This window comes from Saimiri boliviensis, chromosome 2, assembly GCF_048565385.1.
Source record: "Saimiri boliviensis isolate mSaiBol1 chromosome 2, mSaiBol1.pri, whole genome shotgun sequence".
Lineage (NCBI taxonomy): Eukaryota > Metazoa > Chordata > Mammalia > Primates > Cebidae > Saimiri > Saimiri boliviensis.
The window spans coordinates 150,328,238-150,355,643 of record NC_133450.1 but is presented as its reverse complement, the minus strand read 5'-3'; the positions used below and the strand labels follow the sequence as shown (position 1 = coordinate 150,355,643).

The window sequence follows — 27,406 nt, the reverse complement described above, 5'->3', positions numbered from 1 at the left end:
TCAGGGGAGGGCATATACATTTTGTAGGGCTGTATCTATCCAATTCTGCCTGTAACAAACACCCAAACATCCTAAAATATCAATTATAAGACAGACAAGTGTAAAGTAAAACTCTGGAGAACATCAAAGAAAAATGGCCATGCATCTGCTCTTTAATGTTTTCCTACGATATATTAAAATAAAAACAAAGTTTCAGTCTCTTCACAAGTAGTAATTTATATTCTCTGAATTTTTTCAGCCACAACAACTGGATTCTCTTTTCTGATTTTTGCTGCAGCTTCTGCTTTGTAATCATATGGACAGTTGTGCTTGTCAGAGTAACGATGAAGTCCACAAAACAAATTTCCACATCGGCAGTCAAACCCTGAACAAAGAAAGAAGCAGTCACTTGAGAACTTGAGGCAATTAAAAGAGGGGGAGTGCGGGGAAGCTTAGTTACTTATAGAAAGGGAACCAGGTTTTCACTACTTTGCAATATAAAAGACAGTGAACTCTTTTCTTCTACTTTCTGGTGATAAGACACAGTCAACTCTTGAAAAAAGTCTATAAACTTTACACTAAAAAAGGAACTTTTAACTTCCTTTGACATGGTGAGAAATTCAAATAACTATGTTCAGTCTTCCCTTGCAAGGGCAACAGGGAAGTGTCTGGTAAGCCAAACCACTTGGAGAAAACAAAATGGACTATCTGCCAGCTAATTTCTACCAGGTGCTCTCCCTCTATCAACTCCTGTAGATGCAAAGTAGGATAAAATTTACACAGGCTCTGGCGTTAGGCTGACCTGGATTCAAAACACAGTACTACCTTATGTTAAGTGGGTAATGTTTCCTCAAGTGAAAACAACCATCAAGGTCTAAGATAAAGGGGACAAGAAAAAAAAGCACTCAGAACATTCTGTGCATAGCTCAAAAAGCCAGTGGCAATGCCAGCAACATTTTCGCTAGGTATACAAAAACTTTATCAATCTAATAAAAGAAAATAGGAGGGTGTGAGTTAAAACATTTCATAGGATTAGGAGACAGATGGAAATTAAATTCAACTTCTTTCCACACCAATACCACCTCCCCCACCTTTCCTAGACTACAGCTAACCAGGCATTTTTTAAAAAATGTTTAAGATCAGTCTCTTAGGGAGTGATCAAGAGCTCCTTCTTAACTGCAGGAAGTAAAATACACATCATCTTTTATTTTGTAATACCTGTAAGACCAACTTTCTTTCTGCACATGAAACATCTGTTTTTCTTTGGTTTGGGCAATTCAGGAGCTTTTTCTTCACTCTGAGAAGTACTGGGCTGAGAAACTGATGGACTGGGCTGAGTGACAACTGAAAAGGACAAAAACAAAATCTATCAAGCATTCACTGGCTAACATTTAAGACAAAAAAGTAAGTAAGAAGCATTCCTTGAAAATACTTTAACATGAGAACCTTTCAAATCAAGAAATTCCTGCCAATCACCATACTTTGCTTCTCTAATTTTGTAAAATGATCACTCACTCAAGAAATTCCTTTAAAACGCTCTTATCAGCCAGTACTAAAAACAAAATCCTAATTCTGTTTTAAAGAGCTGGGAGATGTTAATCATACGCTCAGTTTCTCCACATTATAATTTCCTAAATGCAAACTTCTCAACCAGGGCAGTTCAAATTCATTACATCTCAGTAAATAAGAGTAGCCAACTTTGAAGCAGTTGGCTATAAATCATTTTGAGTTTTTTGCTTATAGAAGAAAAATTCTGTAGATATAAACAGCAAATTTTGACAAAACCCAAACCACTAATCCCTAAATCAATGTCAGATCCAAAAATTCCAAAACAATCATCTTGCCATTTTCAAAGGTGCACTATACATGATAGGAAGACTTGAAAGATTTTTAAAAAATCAGCACAGTCTTTAGAAACTACTTGAGAAGTTCTGATTTTAAACTATCAAGGATTCCACAGGCAGAACAAAAATCTTATTGGACAGTTAGAGTTAGCATCTACAAACAGTCCCACCACCATTTCTCCACCTAAAAGAGCTTTAAGTTTCAGTGTACATGACATCAATAAAATTTCTCACAATGAACAAAAAATAGATTACTGAAGCCCACACTGCCACTAGTTATTTAAAATGAAATATCAAAATTTACATATACTTAGTATAACTACACCTGAAACACTATAAACTCGGGTTTTAATATTAATCCAAACCATAAAAATAGCAACTTTATGTGTGCCAATGCTGAAATTACTGCCCAGCTATGCCAGCACCAATGCTATTAGCGCCTACAGCAAGCTGATTAATGGCAATTTACTCTAAAACTCTGCCCAAATTTATAATTCAATTGCATTAGCAATGCATCTACTGGGACAAATAGCCTATTATTAATTAGACTAAAAGAACAAAGTTCTACCTACTGCTACTGTGAAAACACTAATGTTTTTCCAGATGTCATGACGATAAAGAATAATCTATGGGAATAGTTGCATGGGGAAGAGAATGTCAGTCATTTCTTTGGCCACACCTGAAAATGAACTGTGTTACTGAGACAAGGGAAGAAGGGGGGCTAAGAAGAAAATTATACAAAAAAGGCACATAGCAGTGAACCACAAAATGCCTACTAATACATGCTAGCTACAACTCTAACCCAAGACTATTCTTCCAAGATCAGAGTATTTGAAAAAAAAAAAAAAAAAAAAAAAGCATCATAGGAACACTAACGTGGTCAGTTTTAAGGATGGAGCTCATTTCAAAATACCAAATATATATCTATCCGCCAAACTTTGCCTTAATTTCACCTTAATGTTGTAAGATTAATACAATAAACAAACTTGACTGCTGTTAGCAGAAGCAAGCCTCCAAAGCAGATTGTATAACCACTGACACTTTTTTCACAAGTTTTATATTGCATTTAATTAGCACTCTGCCAAAAAAGAACAAATTGATCAAATATGTGCACTACATAAAATACAGAAATCTTTGTTCTAGGGCCTAGTACAGGTAATTCAAGCTAGTCTTCTTGCACCATTAGGGTGCTTCTGGTTGTGCTACATAAGCAAAGTCTCCAAACTCATCAAATGTCATGAAAAACAAAATGTCTTTTCACACTGAGTTTTAAACTCCTACACAATATACAATAGGAATACTGCACTTCTTCGAATAAGTTTTAGTGTTCAATATGTTGTTTCAAAGTTTTCTACAACACTGATAATATCAAAACAATATTACTGCTTTTGTTCATAAAATTATCCTTTATGACCTTGAAATTTCACTTCAAGTTCTTAACGCATCCCATCTCCAGATTACAGACTTTGCCCATTATGCACATGAGGGTAATGCAGGGGATGAGCAGAGAATTGAGAATAAATAGAATGACTACTTTACACGTCAAGAAACTTTTAAAGATAGCAGTTCTTTGGCCTGTATTTTATAGCTCTCCTTCCTCTTTGGTCCTTCAATGGGAAGGAAAGACTCTCCCCACCAATCATTACTTGCATTATCAAATTCAGAACTGAACAAGTATTAAGTGAAAAGCATACCTGGCTCTGACACCTCTGTTTTCGGGGTAGTTATTTTGTCCTCTCTTGAAATGCTCATTTCTGTCATTTGCTGAGTTACAGGCAAGGCAGCCACAGGCACATTTCTATTTGAGTTCAAGCAAACAATTTTTAAGGTGTTAAGGGTACTTCTTGAGACAATGAATAGTTGTCAGTTCAACTTTAAATTACATAATATTTCCAACATGAGCAAATGGAGCTAGAACACCTAAAATTTAAAAAAATATTGGATGCCCAGCATAAATGGTTGAGAAATTTAAGTTTGATAAATGGCTCATCAACTCGGGGCTGCATTTTGTATAGGTTGCCATATTCCAAAACTAACTAGGAATTTTTAGCTGTGCCTGTAACTTGTTTAAGGGCAAAAATGGCAGTTCTGCCAAAATACCTTGTTTGGTCCAATAATATAGTCCATAGTCTCACTTGACAACCCCTAAACCTCAATTACAAAGAAATAAAAAAGCACAGCATTTCCAACACAGAATCCTCAAGGGGGTTAGGGAGTCTGTTCTTATATACATCTTTACTCAATGACTTAGGTCAGACCTGACACTGAAATCCTTGATTATGCAACAATGCAAAACCAAGGACATCTGACATATTCACATTTTTATTATTGGACTAGTGTAGACATGGTTTCCTCTTTGTAATATTATAAAAACTCTGAAATGTTCAATCTTACCTTGATTTTTCAGATGTGCTGCCAGCAGCACCTTCACAGTTGTTTAAGCTAGTGTCTGCTCTTTGTACAGATGCAGAATCTGAGGTAGGACTGTTGGAACCACTAGCTGTCCCTATTGAAAAAAAGGACTTGTAAGGAACCAATGAACACTAAAAAAACTCACTTAGTATTAAGACTTAGTAAGTAATGAATACTTGCATTTAATTAGTTAGTGATATAAGCATTCACTGTGCTGTAATCCTACACTTGAGTATCCGAACACAAAATATTAAAAAGTCATATCCAATGAACACAAGTGTGAAATAGTAAAACGTCAAAAAAAAGAAAACTGAAAAGCTAGAAGATGCTTGTAGATAGTCAATTCATTCCTGATTAGTCACGTCAAGTACTTGGGCTGTTGCTTTAATTTCAAGCTCTTCTTAAGTGTTCTCTCCATGGGCTTTCAGCATTCTCAGCCCCAATTTTTGCTTCTATATTTTCTGTCCACCAGTTCTTCAAATGTGTTTTTCCTTGAAAACAACTTACCCATTGGGCTCATTCTGCCACTATTCTGCTGTCTCTGAAGATGTTCTTTGTAGCAAACTGAACACATTCCATTTGTCCTAGGATTTCCATAAAAGCCACATCCTGTGCTACACAGCATGGGCCCCGGGGTCTGGTTAGTCTCCTGAGCCATATTGTCCTGCTATAGATGAAACAAAATTTCAGAAATTAGCATATCACCAAAATATCGTCTGATATAATCATCAGTATACCATTGTTATTGCTACAGAAGTTTTACAAAAACCTAAATTCTGTTAATCATTAAAGAGTAGGCAGAGATAATTATCAATATTTTGTTGCCTTTATAAAAGCAAACTGTTTTAGGGCCAAAAAAACCCCTAAAACACAAAACCAAACCAAACCAAAAAACCTAAAAAGAAATTCTATCATTATTAAGATATTTTTATCTGTCACTATTCTTGGTTTCAATTTATGAAAAGGTCTGCTAGGTCTCAGGGTTATGTTTTAATCAATTCGGGAAATTGGTATCTTTTATTCTTTGGTTACTTTTGACACTCCTGCACTACAGGTAGACCATTTCAAATGATGTTTTTACTTAGTTGGCTAATTACAATTAATCACTGACTCGATATTTATAGGTAGTTCTGTAAACTGGATGAATAAAGCTTTCTTAAAACTAACACCTATACATATCTGGGCTTCATCAGTAATTTGACATTTCTGCTGAGGCAGGGTATCTGTACTTTTTAAAAATGTTGAAACATCTTTATATAAGGCTGAAAAGAAAGCTGGTAGCCCTTCCTGCTACCTTGGCACCAACAAGTAAAGTTTAGGAATTTAGGGTCAGCTGGTTTATGAAACTCTTTTTATGTTGTCGGTTTGTGGTGTGAAAATCTGTTTCAGAGTACTTTAAAGCCAATGCCTAGGAACCTGCAATGTATAAATTATGAACCAAATTTCTCAGCCAAAGGCACTATTAATTTTTAACAAGTGCTTGTCTTCCTCATACCAGAAAATAAAACTGTTCCAAGCTCAAATTCAATACAGTAAAGTAACACAATATAAATACACAACTCTTTAGTATTGCTAGGTTAATATTCAGTGCTAGGTTACCAGAAAAAGCTTTCCATAGCAAGTATTTGAAAGCAAGCAAGGGTTTGCTTTTTAAAAAGTCTTGTTAAAATGTTCTATTAAATTATTAAGTTTTCCTCTAGATGAGAGAAATTATTCAAGAAAATTTATTTTACAATAAAGTTGTGGAGGGTTTTCTTATCATCTTAAATACGTGTAAGGGTACAAAAAGCATATTTGAGAGCATGTGATTAAAGGAAAATTTGTGTGCTGTGACTTGTGGTCACAGTCATTTTTTCCAACTACTACATATTAGAATACACTCTTCAGTGAGTTATTACTTACTTTGAACAATAGTATTAATTTAGTTGACACTGTCTCTTTAAAAAGTAAGTGGAATTTAGCTGACTCATTTTGGAGCAGGGTAGTGTAAACATTTCAACATCACTTAGGAAGTTTATTAATAAACACTTTCAGCTGGGTTTTTAAATGTTGAGTATGACAGGAGCAAAAATGCTTTCAAAAGATAAATATGTACATATTTGCACGCCCACCTTGCACAAAACGTGCGAATCTTTGCCCTGTGCATAAAAGTTGGGTCATTCCTTAAAACCAGTTTAAGTATGCCAGCTCACATTTTCTACACTAATGTCCACTGTCATCTGACACTGGCTTTAAAAACAAACTGGCTTAAGTTTAAGGCCAAGCAATCAACCTACATATGTAATTTCAATCTGACTGTTAAAATCTTTTAGATAAATAAAATGGAGGATACTCCATTTAAAGATTTCACACACTTTGACAAAGTATTCCACCTACCCTTTAGAACATGTCTACCTTCATTTCATTATAAATAACCTTCAACTGCGAGACGCACAGGGGGCACCATGACATGAGAGTCTTCTACATGGGTTCCCATCTTTTAGGTTTTTTCCCCCCTATAAAACCAGCTTTTAAATGCCATCACATGTGCACAGCTTGCTTTAATATTTCTCAGAAGCTTAGATCACATGGGAGGGAGCTTCAGCCTGTCACAAGGCTGCAATGTGACAAGCCGAGCTGGATGGAGGCTCTCACATAAAGCCTAGTCAACAGGGGCCTCTGAAATCAGCTTCTATTTATATCTCAAAGCCTGCCAACTCCTACACAACCCCAAGAACTAAGGATGCAGCGTTCATATATCTAACATAAGAAAACAAAAAAGGCTGCTAGTTTTTTTCCTAATGAGGAAAAACTACAGAACAATCTCAATCTAGAAGATGAAGGCATAAAAATCACTCAAAGCTAAAATGGTCAAGGTTGTTTATGAAAAACTAAGCACAGGGGAGAGAGTTTAAGAAAGAATCCTCATTTAGTGGCAATTTGGAGGATGAAGTGAAGGATGCGTGTTCCCATTAGGTATTGCATTTCCCTTCCTTTAAGGATTTTAGAAAAAAAATACCATTACTATTTATCACCTTTAAAGTAATTAGAAACTTAAGCATGCACGTGTCAGCTCTATCAGGTATAGCTAAAATGCACATTTTATAAAGTTTATGGCTTCCTCTAACTCATAGCTTAAAAAAAAAAAAAAAAAAAAAACCACCTGAGTGTAACTGAAAAATTCGCCAATTCCAACTCGGAACAAAGAGCTTTTACACCCAAGGAATATAGTTCTTCCAGGTGCACAAGATGTTGAGACGGCATGAATTCCCACTCACCTGGGAATTGAGAACCGAGTTCAAGTCTCTAGTCTGCCACTAAGCCAGTGACCTTGGGCAAGTCCTTACTTTCCAGATTTCAGCTGTTTGCCAAATAGAGGAGGGCTGACTTTTAAAGGCTCCTTTTCAGGGCCTGGGAGATAGAAAACAGGAGAGAACTACAACGAATCCTTAATTTTTTAGGAAGGTGTGGGGGAACATTTTAAGAAACATCTTTAAACATAAAATTGCAGTATTTTTACCAATTGAGTTAAGAAATCCTACTTAAAAAAAAATCCTAATACGGTGTAAAATAGAATTCGTTTATGTTTTTAGGACTCTGTATCTAAATCCCAGGTTTAAGAACGGAGATGTGTGACCTACATGTTCCTTTACCTTAGTATCTCCTTGGAATAGATGATAGATTATATATATCCTTAATAGACATTCAATCAATAAAAAATAGCCCGACCCTTCCCCGAAAACACAGCTCCACGAGGTGCGTGGAAAGCGAGCAAAAAATTTTTACGTTCACCAGCCTAAATGCACCAAACAAAGGAGGAGGTGCTCCACTTCCTCCCTGAAAACAGATCTCAGGGTAGACATGCAGCGACGTCGAGAAACCCAAAACACGACGCCGGAGAACCCCCGGCCCCGCGTTCCAATGGATTTTGGAACAAGTTCGGGTCCCCCTGCTCCCCCACCCCCCTCCAAGCAAAGGCCCCACTCCGGAAAGCCCAGGAAGGCCGGCTCCGAAAACCACTGAGTCATGCACAACAGCAGCTCGGCAGGCCCGGCCGGCCCTTCGCCCGCAGGCCCCAGGCCGATCCCGACCCCGAACGGCTCTTCAGAGAGGAGGGGGGAGGGGGCTTTGCGGCGGGCCGGGGGCGCGGCCGGCGCCTCGGCCTCTTTGTTTCTCCGGGTCCTGGTGCCCGCGCCGGAGGCCGCCGCTGCTGAGGGCGGCCAGGCGGGAGGCGAGCGGCCTAGAGGCCGGCCCCGCAGAGGCTGCACGCCGGGCATTGTTTCCCGACAGCGCTCCGGAGGAGCCAGGCCTCGGGCCACGACGACAGGACGACGCCTCCGTCTTTGTGCTTCCTGAGCTGGAGGGCGGGCGGGCTCCCCTCCCCCGGACGCCGCCATCCGCGGCCTGCCCCGGTTCGCCGTTGGCCCGCGGCGCCCCCGTCCCGCCCCCAACCCTGTCCCACTCACCCTGCGGGGCCCCAAATGCGAAAGCCGGGCTCGCGCGCGAGGCCCGCACGGTGAGGCCGGGCCGAGGCCTGCGGGAAGGCTGAGCCGGGCGCCCTGGTGCCGCCGCCGCGGGCCGGGAGCGGGTCGGAGCCGCAGGCGGAGGTGGCGCCGCCGCCTCCGCGGGGTCTTCCTTTGTTCCTGCAGCAGCGACGAGCGTGGCCGGGACCCGCCGGAGCTCGGTAAGTGGGAGGAGGGAAGCGGGGGGCGGGCGAGGAGGCGCGGAGGGAGGACCGGAGGCCGCAGCGGCTAACGCTTCACCAGGCGCTCGCCCGTCGTCGCCTCACGCCTCCACAGGCGGCAGGTCGGGCGGACCAGGGGAAGCGGAGCGCGCGCCGCTAGGCCGGGGGTCGGAAGAGCCCGCTGATGGCGCTCTACGCCGCTTCTGCCACTGCCGGGGAAGCGGCGCGGCTCCTGGGAGCGAACGAGCCCGCGTAGGAGACGCACACAGCTTCGCGTCCCGGCCGACTAACGCGCTCGTCGCCCGGTGCCCGGGCTGTGGGGGAAAAGAGGGGGAGGGGGCGGGGCCCGTGCGTCAGCGAAAACCCCGACGGCGGCGGCGGCGGTGTCGGTGAGCGCGGTGACGTCGAGGGCCCGAGGCCACGCCCCCGGCGCTCAGTCAGTAGGTCCGGGAGGCGGGGCTGAGCCGGGGCGCTGCGCGTTCTCGCGGAGCCAGCAACTGGCCTGGCGTTCGGCCTCTGGGTGGAGCTGGAAAGAGCGAGTCCTGAGGAGGGTGCGTTTCTATTTTTAGCCCAATTGTCCGCCCTCGGCCTCCCTCCTTCGGATTTTCTCATTCAGGCCGGTTTTCGCCATCCTAGTTCTCACGCTTTTGTCTCCAACCCTGGGCAGACATTCCCTCCCCCAGGAATTTTAAGGATTCACCCTCAGAAAAGCATGAGAACCGCCTTATGGCTTCGAGGTCTTTTCTGTTTGTGAAACCTCCTCCCTCCCCACCCCGGTTTCCAGCTCCGAAGTCCAGCCTGAGCGTGGCCCTGACGCGGTCGGCGGCGCGCCTTCGCTCGCCCAGGGTCACGAGTGGCTGTGCGGAGTGAGAAAACGCGCTGCCGCCCAGGGCTGCCGGTGCCCAGGCTGCCAGTGCCCCGGCGGCGCTGTTCTGAACAAACTCTTTTGGCCAGCCTGTAAAATCCCTGGAAATTGACCATTCCAGCAAAACGTCGTGTGCTGGGAAAGCACCAAATGTTCTCCTCAAGTGCAGCGAAGGGACAAAACAAGCTAGACCCGAGGCCCAGATGAAGCGGGAGGAGGAGGCTTTCGGGAGGACGTTCGAGGGGGGAGGTACTGCGCGGGCAGTTCGGGCACGAGGAGCAGGCCCCCTCGGGTGAAAGGACGACTTACCTCGAAACACTGGGAATCGTTTCAGAGCACAAACTATTTACGAGTGACTTTCAGTTCAACTCAAAATAGTAAAATTACTGAGTCCTAAAGGACTTCTCAGATTTTCTAGTAAACAATGATCTAACGAATACATAGAAACGACGTTTAGGGCTTATATTAGCCACATAGAGAATGGAGAAGAGGTCTTTTTAGTGTTTCTTAAAGTTCGTAATCAAACAAATCACTGGGTGATTAAAGATTCCTACGCCTCTCTCCTGCATATGGTTTTTGTTGGTCGGGGTGTTGTGGGGGTGCTCGTGTTGCCCTTCAGGTGATTCGTATTTATAATCTGTATTTTGGGGAAGGCTGTGCTGATACCTTGAACCAATATTGCTAAATCAGTTATCCGCCGCAGTTAGCAGAGTATCTGGAGCATACCAATCTTTTATTTTGAACAAATTCGGACTTATTACTGTGATCAATTAATGTATTAGAGGTTTTAGTAGTTTGGGTCCTTGGTCCCACGATCATTAAAATTTATTTCCTTAAATTAGTAGATAAATTGCTAGAATAAATCTCATGGATCTTGCTGTCATATGTAAAATACATAGTAGCTACCATTTACAGGCCATTTTCAGTGCCAACTGTTTTCCGTTTAAAGTCTCAATGCTCACAGCAATTTACTGAGATAGATACTGTTATCATGTCCCTTTCTACAGATAAACGAACAATGACTAAAGAGCTTGATTGTACTCAAAACGTGGTATTACAGGTGGTGGCTTACACCTGTAATCCCAGCACTTTGGGAGGCCCAGGCAGATGAGTCACCTGAGGTCAGGAGTTCGAGACCAGCCTGGCCAACATGGCAAAACTCCATCTCTACTAAAAATACAAAAATTAATCAGCGGGTGGTGGGTGCCTGTAATCCCAGCTACTCGGGAGGCTGAGGCAGAAAAATTGTTGAGCCAGTGAGGTGGAGGTTGCAGTGAGCTGAGATTGTGCCACTTCACTCCAGCCTACGATGACAGAGACTCTGTCTCAAAAAAAAAGAAAGTTTTGTATACAGTATTTGCTACTTTCGAGGCACCCACTGAACTTGGTGCTGGGATATACATTTGTGTGAAAAATAGATTTTACCCTGTTCTCATGGATCTTGCTGTCATGTGGGGAGAAATATGTTATCATATAATATATAATTATGAACTGGTAAATATTTTGAAAGAAAAGTACAGAATTCTATGGGAGCATATAACCCATCATAACAAATCCTGGAAATTCATCCATGTCTGAGTTCCAACCATCCCCATGGCCGAAGGAGCCAGGTTATTTCCTTAAAGTAGGTAACCTGGTAGTCTGCTTAAGAACTTAGGTAAAGTCATTGCAGTTTCACTTACATTTTTCTTTGTAATCTAGGGATGGACTGGAAAGGGAATTGAAGATGAGAGAAGAGCAAATGTAATTAAATTTCTTAGAAAGTGAAAACTGACATCCCTTAAAAGCAATATAAGTTAGTCCACTGTAAAATATAAAAGACCTGAAGTTATTTTATCTTGACATATAACTTTCTATTATGGAGGCAAGAATTGCTTCTATGACATTATTATAATACTCTGTCATGAGTAACTATTCATTTTCTGTATGTGCTTGTGTAGAACTTGGGAAAGTACAAAGCCTTTTCTAGGGTCTTAAAAACTTTGGTGTGGCCGGGTGCGGTTGCTCACGCCTGTGTAACCCCAGCACTTTGGGAGGCTGAGGTAGGCGGATCACGAGGTCAGGAGTTCGAAACCAGGCCAATATGGTGACACCTGTCTCTACTAAAAATGCAAAAATTAGCCAGGTTTGGGCACGTGCCTGTAGTCCCAGTTACTCAGGAGGCTTAGGCAGAAGAATCACTTGAACTCAGGAGGCAGAGGTTACAGTGAGCTGAAATGGCGCCACTGCACTCCAGCCTTGGCAACAGAGCGAGATTCAGTCTCAAAACAAACAAACACAAAGTAGTCAGGCTTCGTGGTGGGTGCCTGTAATCCCAGCTACTTAGGAGACTGAGGCAGGAGAATCGCTTGAGCCTAGGAGGCAGAGGTTGTAGTGAGCCGACATCATGCCACTGCACTCCAGCCTGGGTGACAGAGCAAGACTCCCTCTCAGAACAAAACAAAACAAATAAAATTAACTAGGTGTGGTGGTGCATGCCTGTAATTCCACCTACTGTGGAGGCTGAGGCATGAGAATCGCTTGAACCTAGCAGGCATAGGTTGCAGTAAGCCAAGAGCGTGTCACTGCACTCCAGTCTGGGCGACAGAGCAAGACTCTCACTCAAAAAAAAAAAAAGAAGAAAAGAAAAAGAGAAATAATACTTTGGAGGATATCATAACTTGGGTTCATGGGGGTGGGGGCTTGCCAGGAAGACAGGAATAGTGTCAGTGATTCAGCTAGAGCCCAGCAACTGTGCTAGAATAAATCTTAGGCAGTGGGCAGTTGTCCCTAAGACCCTATCAGTCAGCAGAGAAGACGGTGAAAACCATTAGGGAGGTCAGGATTCAGGCAGCAGACTAGCACGAGAAAGGTAAGTAGGGATGGGCCTCTGTCCTAGAGCAATGTTAAGTTCTAAGCAGAGAGCCAAGGCAAGTTTCTGAAGTTTGTGTAATGTTTTCCCACTTACAATGTATATTCAAATGTTTTAATTTGATAAGTTCTCATAGCAGCCTATAGAGGTAAGTGTTATCATCTCTCCTTTTGCTGGAGGAATTGACTGACTGAGGCTCAGGGCAAAGTTATATATCCTATCCATTGTTATATATCTAGTGAGAGTACAGCCTTCTGTTCTTCATCTCAGTGTTCTGTTCCCCCTTTAAATTTATTTCAAAATTATATTTCCCATTATAATGCTAACTTTTTTTTTTTTTTTTTTTTTTTTTGATAGGGAATCTCACTTTGTCACCCAAGCTGGTGTGTAGTGGTGTGATCTCACACACTGCAACCTCTGCCTCCCAGGCTCAAGCAATCCTCCCACCTTAGCCTCTGGAGTAGGTGGAACCACACAGACACATGCTACCATGCCCAGCTAATTATTTGTATTTTGGGTAGAGATGGGGTTTCACCATGTTGTCCAGGCTGGTCTTGAACTCTTGAGCTCAAGCAATCTAGATTGGTGTGATTACAGGTCTAAGCCACTGCCCCCAGCCTAAAAAGTTAACCATTCTCATCTGTATCGCTCACCTCTCCCAGCACTCTCTAACAGGCAACTCCTGTCCCTTTTGCTAGCTCCAGCTTATCTGTCCATCTCCTAAATGTTGACATTTTTTAGGTCTAGGTCCTGAGTGCTCCTTGTTTTTTCACTGCTCATACTCTTTCAGAGCAATTTTACCCACCTTCATAGATTCAAATTAAGTACTCAAAGGAATGTGTATCTGTACTCGTTCCTTGGCTTACAAATGATTTATTAATGAATTTTTCACTTACAACGATGTAGCTATTATTTGTTTATTTATTTGGAGACAGAGTCTCATTCTGTCATCCAGACTGGAGTGCAGTGGCATGATCTCAGCTCACTGCAGCCAACCTCCTTGTCCCGGGTTCAAGTGATTCTCATACCTCAGCCTCCCCAGTAGCTGGGATTATAGGCATGTACCACCATGCTCGGCTAATTTTTGTATTTTTAGTAGAGACCGGGTTTCACTACATTGACCAAGCTACTCTTGAACTCCTGGCCTCAAGTGATCCAACCGCCTCAGTCTCCCAAAGTGCTGGGATTACAGGCATGAGCCATCACACCCAGCTGACAAAGATGCATCTATTTTTTAAATTTTACATACATTTTTTAACTTAATCCAGAAAACTTTTTTTTTTCTTTTGCATACTGAAGTTATGCAAAACAACTGTAATTGGAAGAAAAATGTGTAGCTAACCACTATTATTGTTAGGTAGTGAGTAAGTGGGAGTAGTGAATAAGTATCTAGAAATAAATATGAATTTGTATTAATTCCATGTGGATCAATGGCTCTGGAGTAAACAAGATAAAGTTTGAACCTAAGAATTTCAGAGCCAGTGCTTCAGTTACTGGTATATACCTGATTTAAGTTGTTTTTGTACTATAATTTACAACATCATGATGAACTCTAAATGTGAAGCATATAAATATGTAAGGGATAATTATTTTTATTAAAAAATTAAAAGTGATAAACTGAAGCAGGACAAAGAAATAAAAACATTAGCTTCACCAAAAGAAGATATACAGATGGAAAATAAGCATATAGAAAGATGCTTCACATTATATATCATCAGGGAAATGCAAATTAAAACAACAATGAGATACCACTATGCACCTGTTAGAATGGCCAAAATCCAGGATGCAGCAACACCAAATATTGGTGAGGATGTGGGGCACAAAGAACTCTTACTCATTGTTGTTAGAACTACAAAGTGGTACAGCCACTTTGGAAGGTAGTTTGATTTTTCACAAAGTTAAACGTATTCTTACCATATGATCCAGCAATCACACTCCTTGGCATTTACCCAAAGGACCTGAAGATATGTCCAAAAAAAAGAAAAAAAACGTGTGCACAGATATTCATAGCAGCTTTATTCATACTTGCCAGAACTTGAAAGCAACCAAGATATCCTTCAGTAAGTGAATGGAGAAATAAACTGTGGTACATCCAAACAATAGAATATTACTCAGTGCCAAAATAAACAAGTTTATTAAGCCATGAAAAGACACGGAAAACTTGAATGCATATTACTAATTGTAAGAAGCCAGTTTGAGGGCCAGTCATGGTGGCTCATGCCTGTTATCCCAGCACTTTGGGAGGCCGAGGCGGTCGGATCATGAGGTCAAGAAATTCATACCATCCTGTCCAATATGTTGAAACCTTGTCTCTACTGAAAATACAAAAATTAACTTGAGGTGGTGGCAGGTGCTTGTAGTCCCAGCTATTCAGGAGGCTGAGGCAGGAGAATCACTTAAACCTGAGAGGTGGAGGTTGAATTGAGCTGAGATCGTGCCACTGCACTCCAGCCTAGCAATAGAGTGAGACTCTTGTCTAAAAAAAAAAAAAACAAAAAAACAGAAAGAAGCCAGTCTGAAAAGTACATACTATTAATTTCAACTATATGACATGCTGAAAAAGGCAAAACTATGGAAACAGTAAAAAGACCAAGTGATTGGCAAGGAATAGAGGGGAAAGCGGGATGAATATGCAGAGCACAGAAGATTCTTTTTTTTTTTTTTTTTTCCCGAGACGGAGTTTCGCTCTTGTTACCCAGGCTGGAGTGCAATGGCGCGATCTCGGCTCACCGCAACCTCCGCCTCCTGGGTTCAGGCAATTCTCCTGCCTCAGCCTCCTGAGAAGCTGGGATTACAGGCACACGCCACCATGCCCAGCTTATTTTTCGTATTTTTAGTAGAGACGGGGTTTCACCATGTTGACCAGGATGGTCTCGATCTCTTGACCTCGTGATCCACCCGCCTCGGCCTCCCAAAGGGCTGGGATTACAGGCTTGAGCCACCGCGCCCGGCCTAGAAGATTCTTATAGAAGAGAAATGCTCTGTGTGATACTATAATGGTAGCTACATGTCATGATCAGTTTATCCAAAATCACAGAACGTACAACACAAAGAGTGAACCCTATTTTAAACCATGGACTTTGAGTGATAATAATGGGTCAGTGTAGGTTCATCAGTTGTAACAAACGTACCATTCTATAGGGTCTTGATAATGGGGAAGGCCATACGTGTGTGGGGGCAGGTGTATATGGGAAATCTCTACCTTTCTGTCAATTTTGATGTGAACCTAAAATGGCTCTTTAAAATAAAGTCTATTATTAAAAATAAATAAATAAATGGGATCGCTCAGATTCAGACAAGCTTTGATTGTCACCCCAAAAAGTTAAAAAAAAATTAGGTCTACTAAATGCTTGGATAATATAAACTTGAAAAAAAAATCACAGTTTATTAGGTTTTAATAATACTGTCGCTGAACTGTGTCCAAGGCTAAGCCTAAATTGTTGGGATTTCCTGAAGCTTTTGATGCTGGAGAGAATGCTTCCTTGAACTTCCTAATTATATAGCAGAAGGTGATGTCTTTGAAGCCTTCAAGAATGCAATTGAAGGAGCCCAGCAAACTAAAGAGTAGAGTTCAATGGGCATCACAGAAGATTTCAGAGATTTGAGAATATTAGTCTTAGGTTATGGGCTAGACTGAGGTGTGGACTATGAGGTACTTGACAATGGCACAGGGGAACTTCAGAATAACTTCAGTATCCATCATTATCATTGTTTTTGAAGAATATTGATCCTTTGGGGGAAACAATTTCCCTGAAATCCAATGCTCTCTTGTACTTTTCACTGGATAGAGAAGGATGGCCCATATCAGTCTCCTCCAGCTTTTCCCAAGATCAGAGAGGCAGAGAAGGTTGCTTTATTGCTTCCTGTGGAGACCTGAAGACCACCCTGTGCAGTGGGTCTGATAGAAGGAGGCACTGACACCCCAGGGCTTCTCTTCTAGTCCAGTTCCTTCCTTTCAGAAAGACATCTCTTCCTCCACCCTTTTCTAACTAAGAGGTTTAGAAGCTAAGAGATTGAGCAGCCTTCAGGAGGAAAGGGTGAAATAAAGCATTCCTGCAAAAGGAGTTAGATTCAACCAGATGACTTCTAAAGTCCCTGGCAATTATAAGACTGATTTCTTTGAGTGCTTATTCAAATAGGCAAATTTATGGTTAATTTAATGTTTTTTTTTAAAAAAGTTTCATTCTTTTATAGTCACTTGACCTTATAGTTAAGGCAGAATATTTAAAGATGTTAAAAAACCAGAATTTTATAGTAAATTTTTTTTTTTTTTTTTTTTTTTTTGAGACAGAGTCTCGCTCTATTGCCAGGATAGAGTGCAGTGGCAGTCTTGGTTCACTGCAAACTCCGCCTCCCGGGTTCAATCAGTTCTCCTGCCTCAGCCTTCTGAGTAGCTGAGACTACAGGCATGTGCCACCACGGCCAGCTAGTTTTTGTATTTTTTGTAGAGGTGGGGTTTCACCATGTTGATCAGGATGATCTTGATCTCTTGACCTCGTGATCTGCATGCCTCAGCCTCCCAAAGTGCTGGAATTACAGGCATGAGCCACTATGCCTGGCCAGTACATTAATTTTGAAAATAAAAATCAATAAAGCAGTATGACTATGTGAAGATTAAGGGAATTATATGAGTTATGTGCACATAACGTTTAGTATTTATTTTGTGCTTACTTTATGTTTTCTATGCCTTATCTCTAATTCTTACAATAATTCTTTGAAGTACTGATGACCATCATCTTTTACAGAGGCAGAGCTGAGGCACAAGGAGATAAGTAACATGTTTAAAATCATATAATTGCTATCTGAGCAACTATATGAGCAAAAAAAAAAAAAAAAAGATACCATTGGTTAAAAACAGTGAACAAATTTTATTTTAAAAAGACTTACTGAGAGATCATGCTCAACAGTGTTGCTATTTCTTTCTTTTTTTTTTTTTTTGAGATGGAGTCTCGCTCTGTCACCAGACTGGAGTGCAATGGTGCCGTCTCAGCTCACTGCAACCTCCACCTCCTGGGTTCAAGCGAGTCTCATGCCTCAGCCTCCCGAGTAGCTAGGATTACAGACACACGCCACCACGCCCAGCTAATTTTTGTATTTTTAGTAGAAGCAGGGTTTGATCATGTTGGCCAGGCTGGTCTTCAACTCCTGGCCTCAAGTAATCTGCCTGCCTCGGCCTCCCAAAGTGCTGGAATTACAAGCATGAGCCCCTGAGCCCAGCCTCGCTCTTCCTTTTCTTTTCTTTCTCTCTTTCCCTTATACCCTTTCTCCCTCCTTTACTTTCATTTTCCCTCTTTCTCTTCTTTAACTTTTGAAAATATAATACATACAGGACATTCAAGATTCACTAGAAGAGAATCAGCCACAGAGGAGTGAAGTCCTGTGTCATTTCTCCCTGATCCATAACTAATGATTTTATTAACAATAGATCACCCAGGCTGGAGTGCAGTGGCATGGTCTCGGCTCACTGCAACCTCTGCCTCCTGGTTGGTTCAAGCAATTCTCCTGCCCCAGCCTCCTGAGTAGCTGAGACTTACAGGCACATGCCCCCATACCTGACTAATTTTTGTATTTTTAGTAAAGACGAGGTTTCACTATGTTGGCTAGGCTTGAACTCCTGACCTCATGATCCTCCCGCCTCGGCCTCCCGAAGTGCTGGGATTGCAGGCATGAGCCACTGTGCTCAGCCAAAATGTCCTTTTAAGAGACAATTTTAAAAGGGAAAGATTGCATTTTTGTCTAATATTGACATGGAGTTGCGAATAGAACAATTAAAAAAAAAAAAAGCAACTCAAGTTAAAAACTGTAAAGGGGACTGGGCGTGGTGGCTCAAGCCTGTAATCCCAGCACTTTGGGAGGCCGAGGTGGGTGGATCACGAGGTCAAGAGATTGAGACCATCCTGGTCAACATGGTGAAACCCCGTCTCTACTAAAAATACAAAACATTAGCTGGGCATGGTGGCGCGTGCCTGTAATCCCAGGTACTCAGGAGGCTGAGGCAGGAGAATTGCCTGAACCCAGAAGGCGGAGGTTGCGGTGAGCCGAGATCATGCCATTGCACTCGAGCCTGGGTAACAAGAGTGAAACTCCGTCTCAAAAAAAAAAAAAAAAAAAAAATACTAAAGAGATCAGAAAACCAGGATCAGTCATGTTTCTTAGCAGATGGTGGGTGCCACGAGAAGGAAGGATAGAACCATGGTCATCCTTACAAAAGGAAGCACAAGACATAGGTTTATTTGCTAAGATTTTATAAAGCCTGCCATAAAAACGATCTCAGTTGAAAATTGTTCCACCTAAGAATTGATGTTAAAAATGGCTTGATCTCTGAAATACAAAGAGTAAATCAGTGTTCACCTTGTAATAGTGGTTTAGCTCTGAAATTGCACTTAACGCAGCACGAAGTGACAGAGCAAGTGACATCATTGACCAAAACAACAGGGCAGAAGTACAAAGCTCAGGGCTACAGTACAAGGCCACTGATTTTGCAACAATTTGTTTCTTTTCTGATTTAAAACAAAAAAGTGATTTTTACGCACCAGGAGATCTAATCTATTATGACGTTCATCCTTTACCAGTCAGCATTTTTCTGGGAACATGTCATACTATGTAATCTGAGCAGTAAGAACATCAGAAACTGATTGGGAACGTGGTGGGAGATGTGGCCCTGAAAACACTGGAAACACATTGTCTCCAAGGCAAGGATCACAGGGGAGACAGTGTTCTTCTCCATAAGAGATGGGGATGTTCTGAACTATAATCAGACAAATAAATTACAAAATTAACCACCTCAGACTTTCTGATGAAAGAACTAAGGAATTAGATGTACTCTCTGATGCCTTTTTGTTTGCCAAAACAATGGCCTTTCTGATTCTCTTCAGTACATATTTAACACCTACAACAGGACTAGCTGTTGGCACCCTGGAGACCAAGGTTGAAAATGATCTGGCCTCTTCTCCAAAGGAGCTTATGTCTTCCTGCATTCACCTCCTACTGCTCTCACCCTTGCTCACTTTTATTCCTTCCATTTGGGTTTCTTTGTGCATCCTCAAACATGCCAAACCTTCTCTTGCTTCAGCACTTTTTCTTTCTTTCTCTTTCTTCTCCCTCCCTCCGTCCCTCCCTCCGACCCTCCGTCTCTCCCTTCCTTCCTTCCTCTCTTTCTATCTTTCCTTTATTTATTTATTTTTTTTTTTGACAGAGTCTTTTCTGTTGCCCACGCCGGAGTGCAGTGGCATGATTTCAGCTCACTGCAACCTCTGCTTCCCAGATTCAAGCAATTATCCTGCCTCAGCCTCCCAAGTAGCTGGGACTATAGGTACTTGCCACCATGCCTGGCTAATTTTTGTATTTTTATTAGAGACAAGGTTTTACCATATTGGCCAGGCTGATCTTGAACTCCTGACCTTGTGATCTACCTGCCTCGGCCTCCCAAAATGTTAGGATTACAGGTGTGAGCCACCACGCCTGGCCAGAACTTCTTCACTTACTGTTTCTTCCTGCAGACTAGCTCTTGTCTCAGATAGCTCACTTAATTTATTCCTTGCTTAAAAGGTCACCATCACAAAGAAGACCTTCTTTAAGAGTCATGTAAAAGAGCATAAACACATATACACATACACCCACGTGTATATACCTTTTCATTATTATATATATACATATATATATATATATATTTTTTTTTACTATTTTTCTTTTCTTCATATCTTTTTTTTTTTTTTTTTGAGACAGAGTCTTGCTCGTTTGCTCAGGCTAGAGTGTAATGGCACAATCTCAGCTCACTGCAACTTCCGCTTCACTTCCGCCTCCTGGGTTCAAGCAATTCTCCCGCCTCAGCCTCCTTTGTAGCTAGGATTACAGGCACCTGCCATCATTCCTGGCTAATTTTTGTATTTTTGGTAGATACAGGGTTTCAGAAAATTTATTGTTTATTACTATATCCCTGCTGAGTAGAACAGTACCTGGCATCTCATAGATACTCAGTGAATAACTGTAGAAAGAATAAATGAAATCAAGTGGCTAAATAGACTGCTGTACTATTCACAGAAGGTTGGTCTGACTCAGTATTTTTATGTTCCTAAATCTTGAAGATCATGAATCAAATTCTAAGTGCCCTCAGAATCCTCAAGGTTAAGCTTTATTCTGTGTCCAGCAAATGGCCATAGCATGAGTGAGGGTAAATGATCTGGTCGTCGTTTCCGTCCTGCTTCTCTTAGTCTCATCTCCTTCAGCTACAAACTGTCTTTAGCAGGGGTTTTTGTTTGTTTGTTTTTCACAGGGTCTTACTCTGTTGTCCAGGCTGGAGCACAGTGGCACCATTACTGCTCACTGCAGCCTCAAATTCCTGGACTCAAGCGATCCTCCCACCTCAGTCTCCTGAGTAGCTGGGACTACAGTCACCTGACACTGCACCCCATGAAGTTTTGTATTTTGTAGAGGGGATTCACCATGTTGTCCTAGGGTGGTCTAGAACTCCTGGGCTCATGTGATCTGTTCACTTCTATCTCCCAAAGTGCTGGGATTACAGGCATGAACCACCGTGCACGCAACAGCAGTTTTATATAGTGGGCTTCTACACAAGAGTTCTTGTAAAGATATAGTTCCCTGTCCTGGTGTGGTGGCTCACGCCTGTAATCCCAGCACTTTGGGAGGCTGAGGGGGACAAATCACCTGAGGTCAGGAGTTCAAGACGAGCTTGACCAACATACAGAAACCCCATCTCTACTAAAAATAGAAAATTAGCCAGGCCTGGTGGAGCATGCCTGTAATCCCAACTACTCGGGAGGCTGAGGCAGGAGAGCTGCTTCAACACAGGAGGCAGAGGTTGCATTGAGCAGAGATCACGCCATTGCACTCCAGCATGGGCAACAAGAGTGAAGCTCCATATCAAAAAAAAAAAAAAAAAGAAAAAGAAAAAGAGAAAGAAAAAAGGTATCGTCTCCTAAGCTAAACAACAGGAACCAAATACCAGAAAGCAGAAAAATGAAAAGCATTATGTGGGGTAGAGTTAGGGAAAAGGAAGTTAATTCTTTACTTTGTTAGTTCTATCATTATTTCTAAGTAACCTGTCTGAACTAGGTGAGTGAGTCAGCCTTGATGTCATAAACACTCAGCTCTCTCTAATATAGAATCTGAGGAGGACCATAAGAGAAAGAAGGAATTTATGTTTTAACTATTTCAGAAAATAACCTTTAAAGGTAATACTATGTTAGGAAAATTTCATTCTAATCACTTTGTATTTCAATATTAGAGAAGTTGAATCAAATGCAAGTCTTGTTAACATAGTCAAGATCTTTCTTGAAATACTTTTAGAGATCAAATTGGCATCATTAGCAGGGAAGCTATTAGAAAAACAATAGTACCCAAGATTTAAACAATAAAAAATTGTTTTGCTTCTTACCAGTTGTTCACTGTTGACTGTTGAAGTGAACAGCTGTGAGCTCTGTGCTCATAGTTTTCACATGGTCTACATGTCCTTGGGGGAATCCTACAGTTGTCATTTAAACAAACATATCTTTGTCATGTTTGAAGAAGCATCTAACTTAATTCTGTTGGGATGGTGTGAGCCTGGGTTTGAACTGGGCAATTAGGAACATTTAGTAAAGTTCAGAGCACTGTAGGAATTGAGGTACTCCCTGTCCTTGGCATCTACTACCTGAACTCTCTAAACATACTAAGTGCTAAGTACCATCATCGGGGAGAGGGGTGATTTTAAAGAAATATGAGATATATTCCTGTTGCCTTCTTCATACAGTCAAATATGCTATAAGAGAAGTTTGTTTATTTCTTGGATTACTTTGCTAAATACTGGCTCCTCAGCTCCAACTCTGCCTCAGTAGTTTTTATGTTCTTCAGGAGCTGCCCTATTGTTTTCAGGACCTACTCATTTTTATGTATTCTATACAAATCTTCAACAAATCACTAAAAGTAAATTTAAGAGTATTGGATTTGGAGTCAGAAGACCTGCACTCCAGCTGAGCGCAGTGGCTCATGCCTGTAATCCCTGCACTGTGGGAGGCCAAGGCAGGTGGATTACTTGAGGTCAGGAGTTTGAGACCAGTCTGGCCAATGTGGTGAAACCCTGTCTCTACTAAAAAGCAAAAATTAGCTGGACATGGTGGCATGTGCCTGTAGTCCCAGCTACTTGGGAAGCTGAGGCAGGAGAATTGCTTTGAATCTGGGAGACAGAGGTTGCAGCGAGCCGAGATCACGCCATTGCACTCCAGCCTGGGCGACAGAGTGAGACTCCAACTCAAAAAGAAGACGTGGACTCTAGGTCTGGTTTAAGGCTTATCGATTGACAAATAACAGATGTTCCTGGACTTACAGTGGGGTTATGTCCTGATAAACCCATCATGAGTTGAAAATATTGTATGTCAAAGATGCATTTGATACAACAACATAAAAAAGTAAGAAAAATACATTTAAGACACCTAACTAGCTATGGCTACTAAACACCATTGCTTAACCTAGCCTATCTTAAGTGCGTTCAGAACTCTTAAATTAGTCTACAGTTGAACAAAATAATCTGGCAACACAGTACACTGTTGAGTATTGATTGTTTACTCTTGTGATTATGTGGCAGACTGGGAGCTTTGGCTCTCTGGCACTGCCTGGCATTGCATAACTTAGCATACTGCTTTCTATTGAAAGTGTATTGCTTTTGCACCATATAAAGCCTGAAAACCCTAAGTACCCCATTGTTAGTCAGGGAACATCTGTAGTAATAACACAACCACCATAGAATTGTGTTGGGGATCAAGTGAGATCATGTATGTGAAAATAATTTGTAAACAGTAAAGATTATACAAAATAAAATGTATAAGCTGTATTTTCTTATGCACCCCTCTCGATAGTAAAGATTATCTACAGAGTAAAGTCTCATGCAATGGCCTGTTTGTTAGAAGTCCTCTGCAATAGGGTCCATTCCTCATACCTTCTATATGAAACCTATTCTTCAAACAGTTCAAGCTTTCACAATCCCCTGAAGAAAGGATTACTTTTACGTATCTGTAACCTATGTGAACACAATTCCCTCTTCTTAGAATGTCCTTTCATTTAGGTTTCCAAATTGAAACTCCACTCATTTTTAAAGGTTTAATTCAAGTACTATTTCTTATTAGTTTGTATCAGGTATGTGTCACTCGTTATACTCAATATTGTATTGTGGAAATGTGGGTACTTGCATGATCTCCCTACAAACAGGAAGCTTTCTGAGTAAGTGAAAGCATTGTGCCTAATTGATGTTTTGTAATTTTTTTTTTTTTGAGGCAGAGTCTGACTCTGTTGCCCAGGCTGGAGTACAGTGGCACACTCTCTGCTCACTTGCAGCCTCTGCCTCCCAGGCTCAAGCCATTCTCCTGCCTCGGCCTCCCAAGTGGCTGGGATTACAGGTGCCCACCACCACGCCTGGCTAATTGTTGTATTTTTAGTAGAGACAAGGTTTCACCGTGTTGGCCAGGCTGGTCTCAAACTCCTGACCTCAGGTAATCCATCTGCTTTGGCCTCCCATGATGGGATTACAGGCATGAGCCACTGTGCCTGGTCTATGTTTTTTTTGATTCTTTAAGGTGTTTTGAATAGCCTTGACATTGAATGTATATTTGCTAACAGAATAAATGAACAAACTCAGAAATAGAAATTTGTTTTATATGCCTGTCTGAATCTGTTTTCTGTTGCTTATAACAGAATACCTGAAACTGGGAAATTTATAAAGAAAAGAAATTTAGGCTGGGCTTGGTGGCTCATACTTGTAATCCTGGCACTTTGGGAGGCCAGGGTGGTTGGATCACTGGAGGTCAGGAGTTTGAGACCAGCCTGGCCAACATGATGAAACCCCATCTCTACTTAAAAAAAAATATAAAAATTAGCTGGATATGGTGGCACACACCTGTAATCCCTGCTACCTGGGAGGCTGAGGCAGGACGATCACTTGAACCTGAGGGCAGAGGTTGCAGTGAGCTGAGATTGTTCTGCTGCTCTCCAGCCTCACAAGAGTGAGACTCTGTCTATAAAAATATATATGTATGTGTATATATATATATGTATATTTCTTATAGTTATGGAGGCTGAAAAGTCCAAGGTTGAGGGGTTCTTGCTTATGGGGACTCTCTGCTGAGTCCACAGCAGCACAGGAAGTCACATGGTAGGGAAATGGGCATGCTAGCTCAGGCCTCTCTTCCTCTTGTTACAGAGTCATCACTCCTACTCCCATGATAACCCATTAATTTGTTAGTCCATTAATCTATTAATTTATTAATCCTGAATGGATTAATCCATTCCAGAGGGCTCTGCCTTCATGGCTAAGTCACCTCTTAAAGGCTGCACATCTTAATACTACCACATTGGGTATTAAATTTCAACATTGGTTTTGGAGGGGACAAATATTCGAACCATAGCAATACCTTTTTTAGATGCTGTAACTAGATACTATAACTATGTTTATGGTCATCTTCAATGGGCATGTTAATCTATTTGGTGGAGCCCATTGGAAATTCAGGTATTTTTGTGTGAATTTTTTTTTCTTCTCTGGGAAGGACGGTTATAGAGATACAAACTTTTCCTCTGAAGGATTCTGTTAAACTCTGCACGAAATCTCCCTGGATAATGGAGTCATTTGGAGAATGTATTTTATTTTCTAGTTACTTTTCAATCTACAAAGTACTGTTTTTCTCTGTTATTTCTTTTCAACCTCACAGCAGTAATGAGACACATGTATTATTATTCTGTTTGTAAATGAGAAACTTCTGGCTCAAAAAAGTTTAGAGACTCAACCAAAGCTTTGGAGACCACAAAGGCAGAGCCAGGCCTCAAACTCGGGTCTCTGGATGCCAAAACCAGTGTTCTTTCTTCTAAGAGCTGTTGGAACTTGGCAAAAACTCAGTAGTTTTAACTTTATTTCTTTTGTTTCTCTTTAGGCAGGAACAACGCTGAAAATATGCTTAAAAAATTAAGTCACTTAGGTTATTTTTCTTTTCAGTGTGTCATAATTGGATACTGTGTATAGATAATGTGATGAAAGAAGGGGTCTCATATAAGGCCCTATGTGTATATTTCTCCTAAGATGCTCTTACCCTGAATTGTGTTTCTGAGTCTTAGGGAATGTATTAATTGCTGTGCCAGTTGATATAGTCATAGGAAACCTACTCTGATAGGAAAAGCCATCTGTCTTTAAAATGCCTTTTAGAACTAGGGATGACTCCTAGTTCAAGACAGCAACGTGAGCATACTCATTTATTCCACTCTCCCAGGACTAATTTAAAATAATATCAGGACAATAAAAAAGATATAGCCCATAGAAATGAAGAGAATTGCAGGTGATAATGAGCAGATGAGAAGAGGGAAAACAGATGCTTTAAGAGGTTTATAAGAAAGCAGAGAGGAAGAAGGGGTGGCACCTGCACTCTAGAGTATGAGAGAAGGAACAATAAGGATAGAAGTCAACAAGTTGCCCTGAAGAACTCTGGAGAAGCTTTGGACTCAGAGCTGGAGCCTCAGTCCAAGATATCCAATAGCAACATAGTAGGAGTTCTAAAAAGACAAAACACTCATGGCAGAGAGAAAGGAACTGTCAAAGAAAGACCATTGCCATAGCCAAAGGGAGATCTTCAAAATCAAGAGATCCTGGTCAGGTGCAGTGGTTCATGCCTGGAATCCCAGCACTTTGGGAAGCCGAGGTGGGCAGATCACCTGATGCCAGGATTTGAGATCAACCTGCAACATGGTAAAGCCCTGTCTCTACTAAAAGTACAAAAATTAGCTGGGTTCGGTAATCCCAGCTACTTAGGAGGCTAAGGCAGGAGAATCGCTTGAACCCAGGAGGCAGAGATTGCAGTAAGCTGAGATTGTGCCACTGCACTCCAGCCTGGATAACAGAGCCAGATTCCTTCTCAGACAAAAAAATAAAAAGAAAAAAGAAAAAAAAATTAGCTGGGCGTAGTGGTGCATGCCTGTAATCTCAGCTACTGGAGTGACTGAGGCAGGAAAATGGCTTGAACCCAGGAGGTAGAGGTTGCAGTAAGCTGAGATTGTGCTGCCATACTTTAGCCTAGGTGATAGACTGGGAAAATATCTTAAAAAAAAAAAGTATTCACAAGAGCCATGTGGGTTAAAAAAAAAAAAAAGGAATAAGACCCACATTTAGGGATCTCATTGTGAAACCTGAGAACACCAATGATTCAAAATGAAAGTTTACATCCATACACCCTTACTTGTGGATGTATGTCTGTAAAATGAGGGTGAAAACCAAGAAAGAAGAAGACATATGGTTTGGTGGTAATGACTGTAACCTGTCCCAGAAGAAGTCTGGCCTTTGCCTTGAGCTTCTGGGAGTCATCTCTAAGCCCCTGGATCCTCCTTGTCTTGGACAGGAGTGTCTTTGTTTGCCTGGAGGTCTTTGGCTAGCCAGACAGTAACAAATGTGATTTAGGGTGGAGCTTTGATCCATGCCAAAAATATGATTTAGGATGAGAGCTTGGGGTTACACCTTGAGTGGCTGGAGACTGGAAACTAAAATTAGCCATGTGAAATGTCAATCATGTCTTTGTAATGGAGCCTCAATAAAAGCTCTGAACACAGAGGCTCTACTGAGCTTCCCTGGCTAATGACAGTCTGTGCTTACTGTCATACATCAATGCTGGAAAAGTACTCTGTCCTGATCCATGGGGAGAGGCCAACGGAAGCTCTGCACTTGGTTCTTCCCTTGTCATTGCTCTATGCCCTTCCTCCTTTGACTGATTTTAATCTATATCCTTTTTCTGTGGTAAATCTTAACTGTGAGTATAACTCAAAAGTTCTGT

General features: G+C 41.5%; 2 protein-coding genes across 5 annotated transcripts in view; one reads left to right on the top strand and one right to left on the bottom strand.

Moving 5' to 3' along the window:
• Nucleotides 1–128: 128 nt before the first annotated feature.
• Nucleotides 129–9,240, bottom strand: ZFAND5 (zinc finger AN1-type containing 5). 3 transcript variants are annotated; one of them, XM_003935615.4, is made up of 7 exons: nt 8,681–9,240; nt 7,493–7,625; nt 4,743–4,902; nt 4,218–4,329; nt 3,518–3,621; nt 1,198–1,323; nt 129–364 (listed from the first exon to the last, which is right to left on the bottom strand). In XM_003935615.4, the coding sequence occupies exons 3-7, from the start codon at nt 4,891–4,893 to the stop codon at nt 216–218; spliced, it is 642 nt and encodes a 213-aa protein (XP_003935664.1). In that variant the 5' UTR covers nt 4,894–4,902; nt 7,493–7,625; nt 8,681–9,240; the 3' UTR covers nt 129–215. The 3 variants fall into 3 exon arrangements, with proteins under 3 accessions (XP_003935664.1, XP_039317210.1, XP_003935665.1); XM_039461276.2 differs by lacking the exon at nt 7,493–7,625 and having other exon boundaries at nt 4,743–4,899; XM_003935616.4 differs by lacking the exon at nt 7,493–7,625 and having other exon boundaries at nt 8,681–9,239.
• TMC1 (transmembrane channel like 1) overlaps nt 1,320–27,406 on the top strand; it is a 475,132-nt gene continuing 449,045 nt past the window's right edge. For both annotated transcript variants that reach the window (XM_074394669.1, XM_074394667.1), the window contains exon 1: nt 1,320–1,383. The gene's annotated coding sequence lies outside the window, so the exon portion shown is untranslated. The remainder of the gene's footprint in view (nt 1,384–27,406) is intronic.